Here is a 21,592-nt window from a genome sequence, read left to right as displayed (position 1 = left end):
AGCCACTAAGTACACTCTGCTGTAAAGTCAAGATCGCGCCACTGATCGACAGACTGTGCTGCCCCGGCGGTAGCTGAATGTGGCACGGAGCAGCAGCTAAATGAGAATTTGATAGCACAACTGCATGACTGACTGACTGACTGACTGACTGACTGACGGGCTGACGATCTGTTTGGCCGCTTGAATGGCTGAGTGACTAATTAGCGCGACGAGCGTTGCGGCCACGTTGGGGCATCCGCATATCCGCCTGATTGATGGCACCGCGAAATTTAAGAAGGATGCCAGGCAGCTGTCAAGTCATTGCGAAAAGGATTAGCAGCAATGGGGCGATCAAATGGTGCCGCCACATCGCAGCTTCCAGTATCGTAGCCGGAGCCGGAGCCACATTATAATAATAAAGTTGACACTGCCGACCGCGGCACGATGATGGATCAGAGTGGAATCGTGGTTGCGCGTGGTTCACACAGAGTGCCCGAAGGAGTTGCCACAGCCGCCAACCGCCAACCAAGGCCTCTGCATCGCCAAAATCAACGCCGAACCCAACTCCAGCATATTCCATCAGCTGTCACAAAATATGTCACTGTCAGCCAGATGAGATTTGCGCAAAGAGTTCGTCTTCTTATTCTTTAGTTCTTTGGAGCTCTTTTGAGTTACTTGGACTGCTATGCAGCTTTTTTGGGGACTACACTTGGTGCGCGTTTTCGGCCAGATTGACAAGGGAACGCTGCTAATCCAATTTAATTTGAATGTCAGTTCGTCTGGAAGACAAGAGCAACACAACAACAACATCAACAACAGCAGCAACAACAAGTCGCAGTCAGCATTCAGCAGTCGGAGATCTGTTCCTGGGTCTCCACATGGAATTAAGAACTTCTGATTTGCCTTTCACTCTTTCTACTATTTTTGTGGCGGCGTTTCAAATTTGTCGGCAAACGTGCAGATTCCAAGATTCAGTTCCCGGTCAGCTGCCACTCCTAAATCCTATACCCGTCCCCTATCCCATACCAGACCCAGCCACATGTTCGACTTAATTTGGTTCAGTGCATTTTTAGCGTAATTTATTTGGTTTCGGCGGTCATCAAATGCTGCAAAGCATTTGATATACCCACAAACAGTCGAGCGAGAGCCAACAGAAGCTAAATACAAAATCACCCAAACTAAATTGTATGAAATCCGATATTATCGGGCCATAATATCGCTGGATCGATCGCCAAAGGCCAAGCACAGTAGTTTGTTTGGATCGTCCAAACTCGATTCGAGCTGTGATTTCAGTAGCCAATGCACAAAGTTTAACGGAATTGAAATCGAATTGGGATTTACTCTACAGATAAATTACGAGCTGTGTGTGATCAATTTAAAGAATTCAGAAATGCAAAGCAATAAATGAATCTTATCATATGGAAAATTCAATTTCGACAATTTAATGAGCATTAATACCAGGCAATTGGATTGTTCTTAGTGTTTAAATCCTACTTAAAGCAAAGCCAAGGTTCTTCGGAATGTGAAAGTGAACGCTCTTTCAATAACTAAATATAAATGTTATTATGTTGTTTCGTTATACAATTTTTCTCTTGTTCGTTGAGTGACTAATTTGTAATGATGTTGATGTTGTTGCTGGACAGGCTTAAAAATTTTCCCCATCGGCTCAGTGATTTCCTATCTACATTACATAATTTAATATAATTTATAATTATTATTAATTATTAATTTATAATTAATTTTGCATCAAAATCTAGCAACATTATTTTTGGTCGAAATTCATGTGAAAATGGTACCCTCAAATATCCTATATAGACATAGGTCAAAATTTCCCACCCCCATAACTCTGTCAAATCTCATCCGATTTCCATAAGGCTTGGCATTCTTTTCATGGCTTGGCCTCTAGATCAATTTGGCTTTAAACTCTGGCAACTTTTTTTTTTGCTCGAAATTCATGTGAAAATGGTACCCTCAAATATTCTATATAGACATAGGTCAAAAGTTCCCACCCCCACAACTCGGTCAAAAATCATCCGATTTTCACGGGGTTTGGCTTTTTATTCATGGTTTAGGCTATAGATCAATTTGACATCAAAATCTAGCAACATTATTTTTGGTCGAAATTCATGTGAAAATGGTACCCCCAAATATCCTATATAGACATAGGTTAAAAGTTCCCACCCCCATAACTCTGTCAAATCTCATCCGATTTCCATAAGGCTTGGCTTTTTTTTATGGTTTTGGCTCTAGATCAATTTGGCATCAAAATCTAGCCACATTATTTTTGGTCGAAATTCATGTGAAAATGGTACCCTCAAATATCCTACATAGACATAGGTTAAAAGTTCCCACCCCCATAACTCGGTCAAATCTCATCCGATTTTCATAAAGTTTGGCTTTCTTTTCATGGTTTGGCCTGTAGATCAATTTGGCATCAAAATCTGGCAACATTATTTTTGGTCGAAATTCATGTGAAAATGGTACCTTCAAATATCCTACATAGACATAGGTTAAAAGTTCCCACCCCCATAACTCGGTCAAATCCCATACGATTTTCACGAGGTTTGGCTTTCTTATTCATGGTTTAGGCCTATAGATCAATTTGGCATCAAAATCTGGCAACATTATTTTTGGTCGAAATTCATGTGAAAATGGTACCCTCAAATATCCTACATAGACATAGGTTAAAAGTTCCCACCCCCATAACTCGGTCAAATCCCATACGATTTTCATAAAGTTTGGCTTTCTTTTCATGGTTTGGCCTGTAGATCAATTTGGCATCAAAATCTGGCAACATTATTTTTGGTCGAAATTCATGTGAAAATGGTACCTTCAAATATCCTACATAGACATAGGTTAAAAGTTCCCACCCCCATAACTCGGTCAAATCCCATACGATTTTCACGAGGTTTGGCTTTTTATTCATGGTTTAGGCTATAGATCAATTTGGCATCAAAATCTAGCAACATTATTTTTGGTCGAAATTCATGTGAAAATGGTACCCTCAAATATCCTACATAGACATAGGTTAAAAGTTCCCACCCCCATAACTCGGTCAAATCCCATACGATTTTCACGAGGTTTGGCTTTTTATTCATGGTTTAGGCTATAGATCAATTTGGCATCAAAATCTAGCAACATTATTTTTGGTCGAAATTCATGTGAAAATGGTACCTTCAAATATCTTATATAGACATAGGTTAAAATATCCCACCCCCATAACTCGGTCAAATCTCATCCGATTTTCATAAAGTTTGGCTTTCTTTTCATGGTTTGGCCTGTAGATCAATTTGGCATCAAAATCTGGCAACATTATTTTTGGTCGAAATTCATGTGAAAATGGTACCCTCAAATATCCTATATAGACATAGGTTAAAAGTATCCCACCCCATAACTCGGTCAAATCTCATCCGATTTTCATAAGGTTTGGCTTTCTTTTCATGGTTTGGCCTGTAGATCAATTTGGCATCAAAATCTGGCAATATTATTTTTGGTCGAAATTCATGTGAAAATGGTACCCTCAAATATCCTATATAGACATAGGTTAAAATATCCCACCCCATAACTCGGTCAAATCTCATCCGATTTTCATAAGGTTTGGCTTTCTTTTCATGGTTTGGCCTGTAGATCAATTTGGCATCAAAATCTGGCAACATTATTTTTGGTCAAAATTCATGTGAAAATGGTACCCTCAAATATCCTATATAGACATAGGTCAAAAGTTCCCACCCCCATAACTCGGTCAAATCTCATCCGATTTCCATAAGGCTTGGCTTTCTTTTCATGGTTTGGCCTCTATATCAATTTGGGATCAAAATCTGGCAACATTATTTTTGGTCAAAATTCATGTGAAAATGGTACCCTACATAGACATATCCTACATAGACATAGGTTAAAAGTTCCCACCCCCATAACTCTGTCAAGTTCATCCGATTTCCATAAGGTTTGGCTTTCTTTTCATGGTTTGGCCTGTAGAGCAATTTGGCATCAAAATCTGGCAACATTATTTTTGGTCGAAATTCATGTGAAAATGGTACCCTTAAACTCTGTCCCCCATAACTCTGTCAAATCTCTTCCGATTTTCATAAGGCTTGGCTTTCTTTTCATGGTTTGGCCTCTAGATCAATTTGTGATCAAAATCTGGCAACATTATTTTTGGTCAAAATTCATGTGAAAATGGTACCCTCAAATATCCTATATAGACATAGGTCAAAAGTTCCCACGCCCATAACTCAGTCAACTCAACTCATCCGATTTTCGCGTTTTTTGTCTCTTTGTTAATTTGTTTTGTCTCTAGATGGATTGAAATCTTAATCACCTTTTATAAGAAGCTGTAAGTTTATTTGACACATTGGAATAGAATAATCCTAGGTAGAATAAGGTAAGGATTCTTTTTATAATACATACATTTTTCAATATAACCCACAAAGTCTACCTCTTATTTAATGTATTAGCCAGATACACACACTAATCTTTATTAGGAGCTCATGACCAATACTAAAAACAATTTTCCATAAGTTTTTGTGTATGCCAAGTATTTGCAAAGGAATTCAAGTATTTTCAAAGAAAATAAAAAATATAATTTTCAATGCCAAGAAATGCATATTCAAGCATTGCATTTCAAATTGTTTCAATTTTCTTTTACTAAGGTTTTTCAGTTTAAAATACAACTTTACTTTCAATGGAACACTTCTATATTTATTTTTATCATACACCATTTTCCTACTTGATTCCACAAATTCTGCTTAACTTTCGACAACGCTTTAGCCAGATCGAATGCGATCTTTAAAAACTACGTTCAGCTAATCACATTGTCACATGGCTGCTGCCAAAACTTCAGCAGCTTCGATGGCTGTGAAACGAACTCATTACGCGAAACCGAGAACCCGAAAACTCTCAGGCACTCTTCGAAAAGTGGCGCGATCCTTATCAGCGCTTCCACCAAACTCTGAAACTGATAAAATATTTAAAAAACCAGGCTCTACACTCTACTTCACGGTTGCCGCGGCTGCTGCTGCTGACAGGCTCCAAGCTGCAAAGGAGGAAAAAAAATAGTCACTTGGTTTTGTTGGCGACGCGTTTATTTAAAAATCGATTGCATCAAAACGGCCAGCAGCAGCAGCAGCGGAGACAGAGACAGAGTTTCAGGTACCACAACAATGGGCCAGGCAGAAGAAGCCAATGGAGCCCAAACGGGCCAAGCGAGTGATAGACAGACACAAAACACAAGCCCAAATTCCAGAGCACAGGCTCCAATAAATTTTGTTAAATGCGCACGCGTGCGAGAAACAATCCCAGCCAGTGGCTGGAACTGGAGCTGTAGCTGGAGCGAGGATCGAGCCATGGACCGGTCGCTAAACCAACCGGCTGTGGCAGACGCAACAGTCGCAGCAAACTGGAGGAGCTGCAGCTACTAACTCAGTTGGCAGCAGACAATTGCGATGGACATCTCTCTCGCTGGGTCTCAATCGATGCCCTCGCCTTGCCACCGCTCGTCGAACAACTCTGCAACTCCTAACAAGCTGATGAGACATGAACGCGCGCGCTTACCAAATTCCAAGATGTCAACGTAAAATCACATTGTGCGCCATTATTTCCTATATATACACACTGGAGGCATCTGGAGCAGGCACACTGGAGCAGGCTCTGGGTTCAGGCCGTGGGTTCAGGCTCTGGGCTCTGGCTCTGGTAGCTGCAGCTAATGCGATGCAGTGTCGTCGTGTCTCATCTGCCATAAACATAAATAAAGGCACCTACTCCAGACTCTGCCTGGCTCTGTGCTGGCCCAAGCAATGGCTCGCCAAAAATGTCGCCTCAGCTACAGCAACAACAATCACAATACAAGTTCAAGAAGCTGGCAGCATCGTTCAATATTATGGATGACAAACATAAGGGTTTCAATGATCGAACAATACCAGAACTGGCATTGGCTATTGAAATCGACTGAAGCGTAGATAAATCTGACAGATGGGAGTTGGTTGTAAAGCATTGCATATTGGAAAATTACTTGATACAGAAAACATGTTCGAAAACTTATTTTGATTAGCAGAAATGCCCAAGTAATTAAAATGTTATCCTTTGACTTAATAAGATCATGTCGGAATATTTCTTAATAATGAAAAATAGGAATATTTAAATATTTATATAGAAATAGGTTAGGTTTACAATTATTTCACCTTACCCTCTATGAAAGTCTAAAGATATATTAAGTATCCAAGTTGTATTAATATCCTGGAATCCCTATCAAGAAATTACTAAAATCGTTGCAAACACAAAAATTGCAAAAAAAAAATCTTTACACCTTTCCACTAGACTCAAAATACCTTGTACGAAGAACTAAAGAAATATCAAGGACCTAATTATAAATATAATCGGAAACTGTCAAGAAATTGTTTTCTAAAATCGCAATAAACGGCTTTTCAACCACTTTCCACGTTTACGCGTGAAATTCTCTAATGTATATAAAATTAATCATTTCTAAACAATTAACTTGTTGATAATCTGGTTGTTTATTCAGCTTTTAGTTAATGTCAATTAATTAGTCACCATTCTCTGTCCGCTCCGTCTCCTGCAGCTCTGTCGCCTCCACCCCCAGCTCCAGTTCCAAGTTAAGCGGCATATCCACGGCAAATGACTGGATCTGATCGCCAGGCACCACAACATTGCCGTATGCAATAGGCTCATGATCGTCGGGCATAAACGTATCGCAGTTGGCTATTATGAGATTCTGATCATGATCCGTGCAACTGAAGATGCCGATTAAAACCAACTTATTTTTTAGGGTAACACGCACAACGCGGCCCAGCCACTTTTTGAGCTTCTCTCTGCCAATTGATAGAGAATGTTCCTCAGCCTGTTCGGGTGCATTGGTGAAAATAATTGGCGTAAATTTCGATGTATCGGCTGTTATTGCTGGCGCTTCCTCAGCTTCCTCAGCGGACATGTTGATTTGAATTTGTTGGAAGTTGTTTATTTTTTTTATTTATATATATTTTTTTTGACCAACTGAACTTTCAAGGCTAACTTGATACTTTTTTGATTGTTTCCATGCTTATTTGCCAGCTTTTCCCTATGTATTGCCAAACTATTTTACATCTGCATGAGTGGCAGCTCGAGCCATGGCTAGTTTGGGTCTTCTCATATGCTAATTCCTTGACAAGGGTGGACCTGACCAGCTTTGGAGGATTGAGCATATCGCAGACGTGGATATCGGGGCCGCGAATCTTCGCGTTTGCCCAAAAGCTGTACACAATGCGAGAGGCGCAAACAAAAAAAAGAAAATAACGAAAAATTGTGTCGCCATCCTTTGGAGCTTGTAAAAGTCGCTCGATTGGCACATGCAACCGTTGCAGTTGCAGAAATGCAACGTCCACAGCTGCGACAGCAACAACAACAACACGAATGCTTATACACGTTGTTCGCTGTGTCCGTCCAGGTCCGTCCTTTGATGACCACAACAAACTGAAAGCCGGCACAAGTCCGCAGTCGTCTGCGCAACAGTTCAAAGTTTTGAGGGCCCGCTGCCAATGCCAATCGGATCGCAGCGTATAAGGTAGCCAAAGCAGCCAAACGGCCAAGTAGCCCAAGTAACTTGGCCAGTTGCAATTGCTGCAGCAGCCACGGCAACCGGCAACAGCATCCCAGATCTGTGATCTCGCTACAGTTGCCACAGCTCTTCAGCAACAGCAACAGCAGCAGCAGCAGCAGCTCTGCTGCCACATCGAACAAAAGCATTCGGCACAGATCAAATTGGATTTACATTGCCAATTGGCCCCCGGATAGCTGCTATGACTAACATATAGAGCTTGTAACGCCTCTCCCTCTGCATGGGTGTTGGCATAGTGCGAGAAATATTGCAATTCAATGCGCAGCAGCCCAGAGAGAAGCAACAAGAAGTAAGCTAAACAATAATTAAAACGCCGACGAATGCATCTTGAATTATTTTTTGTTAAATGAAAGTCGCATTTGTATTAAAATACATGAATTATATTACAAACAAAAATTATTCCACATGAAAAATTCATTGGACTTAGAAATGTTATTTATACATTTTGTGTATTAAATATCGGAATAAATTAGAATAAATTTAGATAATCACGACTTAATTTAAAAATAAGTTTGCTTCTATATACTTATACTTATTATAGTTTTTGTCAAGCATACTATATTCTCATGATTAATTAATGTGACTAAACTCTTAATTAATGTGACTAAAATTTAAAACATATATATAAAATAAATAAAATAAAATATATATAATTATAAATATATATATATAATTATAAAATTTGATCTAATCGAATATCATACCTATTAGAAATGTGTATGAGATGAAACTTCCATTTGAACCTCAAAAAAATCTACCATAAAGTGAAGAATTTCATGTTTTTGAGCAAAGAAAAATACCATAATTAGCTTACAAGCAATTTTGGAGTGCATCTCAGAACCCATGAACCGAACCCTGTAATGGTTCATACATTTTAGGGAGTTACTAAAGAAAAGATATGCTATGCATTTTTCTATAACACCAACATCCTTTACCAATCTTAAAACAAAAGTAAGTAAGTAAAATTTGTTCATTTTTTCCAATTCCAATTAATAGGATATATTAAAAGCAATTTATTAGCGTATCTTAGAATCCAAATAATATTTCATAAATTTCTGGGAGTTATTAAAGAAAAGAATTATGCTGGGAATTTTAATATATTTTTACTTTTACTTAAATAAAGAAAATATATATATATATGCATCTCTACATATTTACCAATCCCTATTAATTGTCATAACTTTTTTAAAATTTTTATTTATACTTACGTATGTAATTTTAAACCTTAAAATATTTAAAAATTATTAACCGTGTAAAGGGTATTCCGGTGTCCGCATAAATGATATTTGCGTTTCAATTTCGCGCTGCTGCTGCTCAACAAAAATGAAAACACAACAACAGCTCCCGACATTGGCGATCGATCGCATTTGATATATTTGCTCCTCGAGCTGTGGCTGTGGCTTTGGCTTTGGCTCTGGTGGTGGCGATGGCGATGGCGTCGTCAAGCCGCAGTCTGAAGCTCAGGCCACAGCATGCACTCTTCCACAGTTGCTTTGTTGTCCATCCGACGTTGTCCTCAGCGGCTGCTGCTGCTGTTGCTGGTAGCTGCCGCAGTTGCAATTGCCGTTGCTGCAGCTACACCTTCGCAGTCGGCCGCCGCCGATGCCAATCCTTGGGCTTAGGCCGTGGCTCGACGTAGTGTTTATGTCGTTTATGTGAAATATCAGCTGCTCATGTTGAGAATGTTTGCTGCCTTGTTGCGTCTGCCACTTTTTGTTGCCTGCTGCTGCTGTTGCCGATGTTGCTGCCGTGGCTGTTGTCGTTGGCGTTTGCTGTTTTTGGCCTGCAGCCCCACCGAACGTTTTGTTTATGGCACTGGCAGCCATTGGTCAGCGTGGCTGCTGCTTGAATTTCAAATCTTATGCTGCATGTTCGTTACCCACTCGCGCCAGTTGCCACTCGCCGCAATAAAGTAAATTATTGCAAAACGCTGGCGTTCATTTCTATGCATAGATTTGCACCACATTTCGGGCTTTTGCACTCAATAAAACTTTAAATAAATATTGCAGCAACGCGAATCCGCGAATCCGATCACACATCGAATTGATTGCGCTGTTTGTTAGGGGTCAATCGGTTGTACAGACCGAGTCTATGTGGGCAACGCATGTTGCTCCACACAACAGATCATTCGCAGTTGCAGATGATTCTCAAAGATACCAAATAGTAATTGAAACTATTTCTAAATGCACATAAACTAGCTAAACGGAATGGATTCTGAACGGTAGTCAATTTAAACTGTTTTAAAAATATTTTTAATGTTGACAGGGTTAACACAATTATAAAAATCGTATTTTAAATAGTTGCTGCGCATTTTTTTTCTAGACTAAACCCGTCCAAATTCTGCGCATAATTGTTGGAGCTATGGGCTAATTCCACCTGAAATCGCTGTCTACTACTTAATTCAATTGATTTATTTATTAAAATATTCAAGTTTCACTTAGGTTTATTCTTTACTTGAGGAATATTGCTTGGCAATCGTTTGGTTGAGTTTTAAGTCGTAAAATAAGTAATTTATTTATCATATATGTATGAATTAAAAGTTTTAAGCCCTGAGCCCATCAAAATGGGTAAAAAGGGTATTAAATTTTTGTAAAAATGATTGTAGAAGGCAGAAGCAAGCATCTCCGATCCCATATATAAATTCTTAATCAGCATCAATAGCCGAGTCGATCTAGAGATGTCTGTCCGTCTGCTGCCCCCCCTGCCTAGCGATAGTTGCCTTTGCTGTTGGTAGAAGAAGCTTCAGGGTATACCCAAGTCGGTCACTCCCGGCTAGAGCCCTCTTACTTGTTAAATACCAATTTAGTTGGCTTTCCATTGCCTCTATTAATTTGATATTTGCTAGATAAATTGCTTAAAATCGTATTTTTATAATATTATTTATAGATCTCAAAAAATTTTTGTTCATAACTCTACGCAATTTGATCAACTTAAGCTATTCCCCAGTTGAGCGAAACAAAATTCAAAAACTCAGAATATTCTTTGAATATAATTTTATGTATATCTATAAATTTTTTTTATTTTTCTGTATTTGATGAATTCTTTTGCAGTTTCGTTTTTTATAACAATTTCAGCTCGATTTATGAGTTGTGTTAATATGAACACAAATTGTGTCGTCGCATTTATTTTTAGCGATTATTTATGGCAAACGCAGGCATTTAAATGCTCAACGTGGAAGGCAATTTTTTGAGTTGAGACATTGTCTCACCCCTGGCACTTACTCGAAATGCGATCAGATACATTTGTATCTTGCATCTGACTAGTAGATGCAGCCGCCGCTGATTTAGCTAATTGTCTTGGGCGTTCATGTTGATGTTGGGCTTTTGTTCTAATTTTGTAAAACGCCTCATAATAAAATGTTTTTCGGTCAATTTGAAAATGTTGTGCGCTATAAAACAAATATATGACAGGCACTAACAATAAATATGCTTCGTTTTAGTCTCTAACGCATTCGCTTGGCCCAAAAGAGCTGATTCAATGATGAAATTGTCGCCGGGCGACAAAGCGTCGCGACCGACTGGCAGCCGTAGCCAAGAGAGACAAAATATAAATATTATAAATAGTGGGTGTTTCTATTTCTTCGATTGGCTTGATTGTGATTTACAGCAATTTTTATATTTATTCAAATTTCTTTATTTATACACACAAACTGCCGTCCCGGAGTGCGCTCAACATTTATTTTTTTGGGGCAGATGTGTTTATATTCGTTTTATTATGTAAAATGCCTTTCACGGCCCATCAACCCAACTCATCAGCATTAAATTATGCAGCAATCAAGCATCGAAATTGAAATCACGAAATCTCTTTTCTAAACGACCTCTCTAGAGAGAGAGATTTCTATTCACAGTTTGCATCTTTCGCTAATAAAGACATTTATGTTCTCTCTCTTTTGCCATAGCAGGCAAGTCTAATTGCATTTCAGAGAAAAAATATAATAATGCGCTCGCACCGTGGGCTGTGATTTAAAAATAATTACATAAAATATAACATATTTACTTGTAGCTAACCAAGTGGAACTCAGCTTTAAAGCTGTTCGATTCTTATGCCCTAAACTCATTGAAATGGGTAAAAAGGGCATAATAGTTTTTTAAAAACTAATGTAACAGTCAGAAAGAATCACCTCCGACCCCATAAAGTACATATATATTCTTGATCAGCATCAATAGTTGAGCACCTTTTATTTGTTTTTACTTGGATACCAACTTTTCCAATTTGATAATTTTGTGCGTTCAAAATTGATCTCTCCATCGATATTCCCAAACAATATTTTTCTGACAATATTGATTTTTTCCAACGACAAAATGTCAATAATTCTTGAGTAATAATAAAATGTTCTGCACAAGTATTTTGTTTAGTTATTTAAATAAAATTGTCAGTATTTACAACATAACATTTTTTGTGTATCATCATTTATCGGTTCTCCTTGAAAGTGTGTTGTGGAAGACCTCGTTTATTTTACTGATATTTTATTACCGAGTGTATATCAATAATTAACTAAATCCAACAAAATCTTCTAGCATAATCTGATTATTATTATTATTTTCATTATTACAGATTTTCGAAGCTTGCATATTAGTTAATGGAACACTTGCTTTTGTGTTGTAGAAACTTTCAAGTTATTAGTTATTGGCCAGCTTTTGTTGGCACTCGTCCCACTGTGATCTATCGCCCAACAAGCATTGAACTTGCAACGACTGTTGCCCACAGTGCAACGAGGCGGCAGCTTGCACTCATTTGTCTTGGCTGCTGGTCGCATTGTTTGGGCCTCGCCCTTGCATGATTGGGGCCGGGCGTTGGGCGGCGTTTGGGGGAATTGGGGCACAGAGACAAACGCGAAACGCAGCCATCCGTCAGTTTTTAATATTTTCCATTTGTTTTTCACTTGTTATTTATTGGTTGCCACTGCCCCCAGCAAAACTGTCAACTCGGCGACGGCGACAGCTCCTTCTGCTGCTGCTGCTGCTGCTACTGCGGCTGCGGCTGCGTCTGCTGCTGCTGCTGCCTCTAGTTGACATCCACTTGTCATTGACTGGGGCAGCAACGAAGGCAATTTGCATGTGTTGCAGTTGCAGTGTTGCGACGATGATGATGATGTTGCCGATAATGATGTTGCTGATGGCTCCGCCTGCAACTTTATTTGCTGTGAATGCAAATTTTTGCAAAAATTTGTCGCTTGGATGCAATTAATAAAAAGTTGGCGCTCTTGTTGCAGCCACCCGCTCAGTCCCCTTCTGCTGCATGTTCTGCTCATGTTGTTAATATTTTGTAAATTAATGTTCGATGCAAGAATGCGGACGTGCAACACACACACACACACACACACACACACACACACACACGCGCGCGCAGCAACAGCAGCATGTTGCCCCCGTCTAAGTGAATGTTGCCACCGCCTTTTGCCGCGTCTGTGGCAGGGCCAACAGTTTTTATTGAAGTATAACATTAAATTTGGCATTTCCACTTGCGCCTGACGCGAGTTTTGCACATAAAATATCCATATTTTATTTTCCCTTACATTTCTTTTTTATTCCTTCCCCGGCGTCGTCTGCTCACTTATGTCTCGTTTTGTGTACCAAAAAAAAAACCCAAAAAAAAAATCACAAACCGTCAGCAACGATTTGCTTAAATCAGAGCCAATTACGCAAAGAAAGCAAATGTGCAGACAGTTTTACAACATTTCGGGGCATCAATTGTTGACAAACTCTAGATATTAGAATGTTAAATTTCGTTGAGAATATATATTCAAATAAAATGTATCACAATCGTATTCTGCGCAACTGGAACTAGTTTTAAGTAATTGAAATCATTAGAGAAATCTAAAAGCTCTGCTAGTTTAAGCTACTTTTAAGCTTAAATTACTTAACTAAATTTTATGGTTGGTTTTAAACTGAAAGTTTCGGTTTAAGCTTTTAGGAGAACAACATTAAAATGTGAAATAATTAAAATAAATATTTTTTACTTTAAATAAGTTATAAACAATTTATTTGTGAATTTTATCTAAAAACTGTCGCTATATGCCTTTATATATATATGTTATGCCTTGTAAAACAGAAACTTGTTAAAAGTTAATGTTATTAATCTTAAAGTAAGCACTGAGCACAGGAATATAAATTGAATGTTGTGTTCATTTAAGGCAGAAAAGATTGATTCAATTTGTCAGTTAAACACATTAACTTTAATAGCTCACATTTATATCTCAAAGAAAGAGCTACTCTAGTTATGCGAAAGACTAATGTGACCATGGAAGACTTTTTACAAATGTGGCCTGCTGATCACACAAATCAAAGATTTCAGTATTTCAGACAATCAAACGATTGTTTATTAATAAAACAGTTTAACAGCCAAGAGTCAACTATGTGATATTTTATTTTGGAATCCGATTGCCGGCAGCTCTTTAAGCACAGCGCTTGGGAGCTAATCCTGCGGATCAGTTGTTTTATTTGCGCAAGAGATCCCATGAAGATCTCTCGAGTGTGCGCCACAATGGCATGTGTCTATCCAAAGTGAGCACATGTAAACTTTGAGGCTGAATGACAGCGAACATGCCGAGCATTTTCCACATACACATGTTCACATTCTATTTTCATTTGGTTTAAAAACGAAAGAAAAAAGTCGAGCCGTTAAATATAGTAAATATATCGTATTGTGCCAATTTAACATAATGATTTATTAGCTTATTTATTTCCCCAAATATTCTCGTTTGGCTCAGCAACCCAAAGCTCTTTCACAACACAATCACGATCATGATCATGATCACGATGCTGAAGATGATTACGATCAAGATCAAGACGTTGCACAGTGAACCACCCACGCGACAAGCAAATCCGCTGCGTGTCAACAGTGGCCAGCGAAATGTCTCCGAACTGTTCGATGGGGTCGTGGAACAAGCAGCTCCCAAAGCCACTGACTGCTCTGTGGCTGCTGTGCCACATTTGTCCAATTTACGAGTGCGCGGACAGAGTTATTGACGGGCAAGAGAGAGAGAGAGAGAGAGAGAGAGGGGGTCGCCGCTTCGGCAGGGGAGGTTGGTAGGTATCCGGGTCCGGTGCCGGTGCCGGTGCCGCTGTCTGACGGCTGCCGAACTAAGTGCATTTCTTGTCGCCTGACCAAAAAGGCGGAAATTCAAATGCGTGGGCATAGCCCCTGACGGCTATGTGGGAATTGGGCAAAAGATCGGCTAAGGGTACGGGGCAAAGGAGGGGGGCTTCAGATACGCTGAGAGTTATGTTAATTGTTGACACGTCAATTTGAATCACGACTTACACTTGTCTGCCTGGCACTCGCATGCGGCGATTATTTACGATTCGCCGGGTGAATATCGCAATTATCATTTTTTATTATGATTTAATGGCGGGACCGAAAAAAAAACAAAAATATTAAAAATTAAAAACGAACAAAACTCGAATATGAAGCAAATACCAAAAGCAGAGGCAGCCGAAAAAAGCACTTGACGCGAAATGCTTTCCATTTATACACACAGAGGGAATACGTATAATTCTTTTCATTATATACATATTTAATTTTTATTAATTTTCACGAATCATCGGCAAATATTTTATGATGATGGAAGCGTTCTTTTCACTCTCGATAATTGTTGTCGCTAAGAACAACAAGTTAATTAATTTGGCTAAATGATTTCGCTTAATGGGTACAACATGTTTAATGACATTTTCAGCACTTTTGTCAAAGACGAAGAGCTCCCATTGAAGACGCAAAGTAACAGCCGCATCTACCGATAAATGACCAACAGCAGAGCAGAGACTTCAGATGTGTGGGTAAACCGCGCAGCGGAGGGAGCATCAGTTGTTAGTGGGCGATATATGAATTATATGTATATATATACAAATATATATATATTTGAAAAATAAATATTGCGCACGTTAAGTGGACTGCCAAGCTGTTGAACGAGCTAAGTTGGCTGCGACTGTTTAAAACTGTTCGACTGGTGATTTTTTATTTGAAATAGTTTGGTTAGTTAAGTTGGCTGCGATTGACTGTTTGAAGCTATTTGAAGAGCTAGTTAAGTTGGCTGCGATTATCTATTTAAAATTGGTCTACGGGCTAGTTATGTTGGCCGGGATTGTTCATTCAAATAATCAATTTATAATGCATATCTATTTTTGTTTGTTTCATTTAAAGAAAGAAGTAGAACACATACTGCCAAGTTTTGAAAGACTTAATTAAAGTTTAGGTTCAGTGTTTAAGGGCAACTCGTTGGGCTCATAGAAAAAGAATGGAAATGGTTTGCATCTGAGCTACTGATACCCTGTTTTTGTAGGCTTAGACTTTTATATGTGTGAATGTGTTTTTTTTATCTTAATATTTAGTTGAATATTTCTGATTTTCTTTTAATTTCTATTATAGTTTTTTTTTTAACATTTAATGGAGTTTTTTTTTTAATTTCTTATTTAATCAAACAAACTATTTAAAAAATTGGCAATTGGTTTGTAATTCACAAGTTGTTACAGAACTAACCGAAATCTTGCCATGCATTTTGATTTATTTGTGGTTAAATATTGTTAAATATATTATATATTTAAGTGACCACAGTTCGCACGACTCTCAAGTCGAGTCCAAAAATACATGTCCACAAAAATTGACACATGTGAGTAGGTTTATTCACATGGCAAGGGTAGTCGTTGGTCGGTTCAGTTTATCTCCCTCTCCCTCTCTCTCTCTCTCTCACTCTCTGTAGCCATAGACCGTTTTTAGCAATTTTGCGCAAAACTGTCAAAATGACAACTGTCAAATATTTTCAGCTGCGAGCAAATGTTGAAACTCATTAAACAAAACGGCCAAAACGACAAACCAAAACAGCAGCAACAAGAAGAACGACAAAAAGTTGGCTCTAATTAGAAATAAATCGAAAATGTTTTGCAGTCCATTTACATTTTGATGTCAATGCTCACAATTCAGAAAAGCTTTTCCATTTCCATATGCATTTGAAATTTCAGTTTCGGTTTCGACTTTGCCGCATTTTTCGCTCAACAATTTTCAAAATATCAACTGTCAAATTTTTGCAGCAAATGTAACTCACATTTCTATGACAGTTGCCGTCGAGGCCCAGCTCATATGTGAATGGAGATGGTGCGGGGTCTGAGGGGAGCGGAGGGGAACTGTGGACTGTGGGGCTGGTTAACATTTTAGATTGCCATTTGCCGCAGAGCACATCGTGCTGACAATTTTTTGACACAGCTGAAAAATTTGCGAAAATTTCGTCTCATAATTTTTTTTTCCCTTGTTGTTGTTGACTTTGTCTTTTGTTTTGTTTCGAAAATAGCAATTCGGGTTTGTCAACTGTTGTCTAGGGGCACAGTGTGTGTGTGTGTGTGTGGGTGAGTGTGTGTGTGTGGGCGTGGCACTTGTACATAATTATGGCTGGCACTTCATTCAGCCTGTCCAAGGCTACTTAGTTCTTTTTCGGGGTTTGTCTGCCCGCTGACAAGGCAGAAAACAAAAGGACCATTTATGGGCTTCTGAGTTCGAGGTATTCCTCTCATTTCGGGCGTTTGGGTAGTGTTGACAATTTGACATTTCATCTGCATTGAAAATATGTGTTAAATTTCCCCTAATAAAGTGTCTGCTGAACATTACGATGGAAATGTGTGAAACCAGTAGAATGGGCGCCCAATTTGTTTGATTGCGTGCGTAAAGCTGAAATACATTTATGGCGATGTATTTCAGTCAGTTCTAAGCTTGAACCAAGCATTTAAGCTATATTTTAATAGAAGTTATATTTTGAATAAAATTTAACAATTGGACTTCATCATTAACATAGCTAAAAGCTTGTTATCCAGATGTTTAAATTTATCAAGCAGTTTATCCTTCTGCTAAATATTTGACCTGTAGATTGTAAATTGCAGTGTTGCCACTTTGCATGACGGACAACATACTCTAAAAATTTGGTGATGTAGAAAAACAAAATCAACAATAAAATGCAATAGTTTATAGCGCAGAATTAGTCTCTAAGCTGCAAAAATTTTATTTGTACTGACGCAAAGTTTTCCTAATTTTTTAACTTTTCAAAGCTCTTAAAACTTTTTTACTTGTTTTTCTTTTTAAGTCCCACAATTTAAATAAACTTTATCTTTTGTAAAATTTTCCATATCAATATCAGACTTATCAATTTTTAATTGACAGAATATTACATAACTGGCAAATCAGGTGGCAATTGACGAGTGTCAATTAGTTTAAACCACTTGCGTTTATTTAACGCTTGCACACGAATCAAAATGCCAAAGCTCCAGAGCTGCAATTCAGTTGCGATACGTAAGCAAAAGGTTGTAAAAATGAATTGTTTATGCTATTGTGGGGCACATCCAGAGAGCGTTGCAAGCTAAACGATAGACGGAATAGTGAGGGAATGGAGCAGCGGCAGGTCGTTGGAGATGGAGCTGGTTGGGTTGGTGGTAACCATCATTTCAAAATATCGTATCGTAAATTTTCAAGTTAACATCAAAATTGTGAAAATTATGTACAATTCCCAGCAACAGCAATAAGGGCAGCCGAACGAACATTCATAACCAAATTTATTGCAAATAAGAAAAATGTCCGCCACAGGACAGACAAAACAGAGCAGAAGATACTCCACGACGAGTTTGTGTGTGTGAGTGGGAGGGAGAGAGAGAGAGAAGGCGAGAGAAGGCAGCAAATGGTGGCAAGGATAAGGCACAGCGCAGGACATTGGCGAGCTTAGGACATGGACATGGCAACTGGGAGCAGTCACAGTCGCAGTCACAGTCAAAGTGGAGTCATGTGTTCCACAGGACAACAAGGACGAGTGCTGTAAATTCCCTTCCCGCTTCGTGGTCAGCAAAAATGTAGCAAAAATAGATGAAAAGCAGAGCATAAAAAACATAAATTGTGCAGAAGAAAAAGAGAGAAAAAAAAACACACACACAGACAACAAGAAAACTGAAGTGGAAAAAAACACAGATGATGAAAGACAAACATGCGCCACAAGGATAATGGACACGTGGACGGACGCACCACAGGACGAGCTCCACACATTCGTTTGTGTCGTCCGCCACAAACTTTCGCCCAACTATGGCCTGGCCATGGAGAGGAGCGACCAGTGGGAGCAGGCAGCTGGATTTCCATCAAAACAAACATCGGAGCCAACATTTGACGAGCGAACCGAGAACCGAAACGAGCAAAGACGCAGCCACCGAAGCAAATGATATCCTGGTGGGTTGTCCCACGCTTCAGTACTTGGAATGTTTCGAAAAGGGGCTGCTTGAGCAACTAAAAAGGGGTGTGACCAAGCGAAATCTGGCGTTATGTAACTATCTGATTCTGAGATTTCTTCATAGAAATGTCAAAGCACAGAGATGCGGAGTATCAAAGATATTATCTTAAATATTCTGTTTTTGCATTGTTGCGATACTTTCAACTTTTAGGTTAGTTGTATTTATACAAAAGAATTCAACTTGAAATAAGTTTTTGAAAAATGTAGATAGTCGCTTAGGGCAGCTTAAGGATATGAGTCCATGTGTAGTGGAATCCAGTCTTAGAGTTAGGATATATTTAATATTATTTGTTGTTAATTGCAAAGTTAATAAATTTAAATTACACTGAGAAAAACGCTTGCAGCATAGAAGATATTGCATTAGGAAATATGAGAATAGGAACTCGAACTTTCTATTTACCTTCAACCTAACCTTATCTCGGATTGGCTGGCTTAAGAGCAGCCCAAGCTTAGCCTAAAACAAGAATACAAAATTTAGCATTATTTTTGAAAATTATTAACCTTTTTTTAACATTAAAATTTTTGTATTTTTTGTATTTATTGAAATTTTAATTAAAATAAATTGAAATGTGCTCTTCAGAATTGATAATTTGTGAGAATCAGCTTGAGGCCAAAACCTGCAATTATATATGCCCCAAGTTACAATAAACCAAAACTTGGCATTAACAGAGCCTTGATTGTGAAATGAGATGCAAGATCATGTTAAAGCAGTTAAAAGCTAGTCTTATAACTACACCAAAGCATGTAAGCTGTGCTATTGCCTTTAGCTTAAGCTTAAGCTTAATATCTGATTGCAGTTTGCCTGACTAGACTAATATTTGGGTTTATTTACTCTGGGGGTCTAGGGAACGTCTACAGATCCAATGTTGTTTGGTTTTATTTATGTAATGCAAACAGAATTGACGGAACGTCCTTGTTTTTTATGTTTTGCCTGTTCTAAGTCGCAATTGCTTCTTGCTGTTGTAGTTGTATTGGCTGCAGTCAATTTTCTTTGTGTTTTCATTTTTGGCCTTCTGTAATTTGTGTTATTTGGCCATAAAGTTGATGGCTGGCTCGTTTGTTTGACATTCCGCAGGACATGGCCCGAACCCAAATGGAGAGGATACACGACGGCCAAGCAGCAGCAATAGCAGCGGCTGTGGCATATTTTATTTTTCCTAATGATAGCGCACAAAATGTCTCCAAGGGCCAAACCAAAGCGAAAGGAAAAAGGAAAACAAAGCAACAGAACCAACAGCAGCAGCAGCAAAAGTAGCTGCCAAAGTGGCCGAGCCATGGAAAAGCGCACATAAAATGTCAAATTTATGTTTGGCTTTCCTTTGTTTTTACTCAAATCGTACATAGATTATACAGAATTATGACGAGCGCGTGTCTATCCATCGAGCAGGACAATTGCCAGGACTAACCGGCTAAACGGGGGTTGGCCGACTGCCGTTGTCCTTATCGCCCGTCCGAGCGTCCTGTGCAAATAGTTTTCATAAATTAATTTTATTTCGTTTGTGGAGCCATCATGACCGCCATGTTTCTGGCCCCATGGCTCTCTGGGCTTTTGGGCACGAGCTCGGCGAGTTGGGCGAGTTGGGCGACCAATTTTCCCCAACATTTTCATATTTCTTTCCTAATTGTGCGACATTTTCGTTTTCGTCTCTCTAGAAATTGACGTAAATTAGAGCACTTTGCGTCGATTTGCGACGATTTGTTCAACAAAAGCGACTATCGGAAATTCATAAATATTTATGTATACGACCAGATGAGTGTATTGTTTATGTGCAGTATATATCAGAATATATATCTCTATGTATACATGTCTATCCATATTTATATATACAGTACTTGGCTAGCTTTGAGTTACTCGCGAATAAATTATCATTAGCATATTGTAGTAAATATTAAATAAATGTCTTTAGTAGCATCTATTTAAATAATTAGTCAGTTTGTGTAGATAATGGGAGATAGTTATGTACTCTTTTTTTTATATTTATATATTTGACTCATTTCTGTAAGTCAAAAAAAGTAGCGAAGGGACAGCAACCTTTCTCGGTTCAACTCCTTATCTTTTCTAATATATATTTTATTAATATATATTAAAACTAATTTATTTAAAGTTGCCCAGGTCAGAATTCATTTAAAATATATTTAATGTATAATTTAATACATCATTTAAACATGCACTTACCCAAAATATTTATATACACACGCATGATTTGGGAGGAGGACTTCTGAATATTCACATCCGCTAATTAAAGAAAATAAGAAGAGAACGGATTGAAGTTAAAGCAATAGTAGACGAAAAACAAATGAGAAAGAGAGAGAGAAAGTGAAAGATGTAATGTTTTATATGCTAAATAAAAAGAACAAAAGAACATAATCACCTAAGTCTCACTTAAATTCATGAGAATCGCATAGGAAGGCGATACTAAAAAAAAAGTTTGCTACAGAAGAGAATTAATGCATGCACACATGCACAGATATATGTGTTTGGAATATACATATATATTGGAATATAAATAGAAGAATCGAATAGAAGATGAGGAAGGATCTCTCGACTGGGAGGCTAAGAAACAAGTGAGCAAACCAAGAAGGAAGATAATACATATGATATAAATATCTAAGCCTACATTTGCTTAACGATACGAAATTAAACTAACCTATCCATAACCAATGTTTGTGTTTGTCAACATCACGTTCTAACAAACAAGAATAGTGGGATGTTTGCCAGATTGCAAAGAAGAGCGAAGGAGATTTTTAGAAGTTACTTT

General features: G+C 38.3%; 2 protein-coding genes across 4 annotated transcripts in view; both read right to left on the bottom strand.

The window, feature by feature from the left end:
• LOC135428571 (zinc finger protein 814) overlaps nucleotides 1-21,058 on the bottom strand; it is a 240,866-nt gene extending 219,808 nt beyond the window's left edge. For all 3 annotated transcript variants that reach the window (XR_010436279.1, XR_010436280.1, XM_064682645.1), the window contains exon 1: nucleotides 21,010-21,058. The gene's annotated coding sequence lies outside the window, so the exon portion shown is untranslated. The remainder of the gene's footprint in view (nucleotides 1-21,009) is intronic.
• Nucleotides 6,518-6,922, bottom strand: LOC135428463 (uncharacterized). Its single transcript, XM_064682503.1, has one exon. The coding sequence runs from the start codon at nucleotides 6,920-6,922 to the stop codon at nucleotides 6,518-6,520; it is 405 nt and encodes a 134-aa protein (XP_064538573.1).
• Nucleotides 21,059-21,592: the final 534 nt, after the last annotated feature.

The sequence above is a fragment of the Drosophila montana genome, unplaced genomic scaffold (assembly GCF_035044405.1).
Source record: "Drosophila montana isolate Dmon_TW-CO22-7 unplaced genomic scaffold, ASM3504440v1 contig_1408_1, whole genome shotgun sequence".
NCBI lineage: Eukaryota > Metazoa > Arthropoda > Insecta > Diptera > Drosophilidae > Drosophila > Drosophila montana.
This window is presented reverse-complemented; position numbering and strand designations above follow the sequence as displayed.

What these genes read in the sequence shown, in the direction of transcription:
- LOC135428463 (XM_064682503.1), bottom strand. Translation starts at nt 6,922, where the DNA reads ATGTCCGCTGAGGAAGCTGAGGAAGCGCCAGCAATAACAGCCGATACA.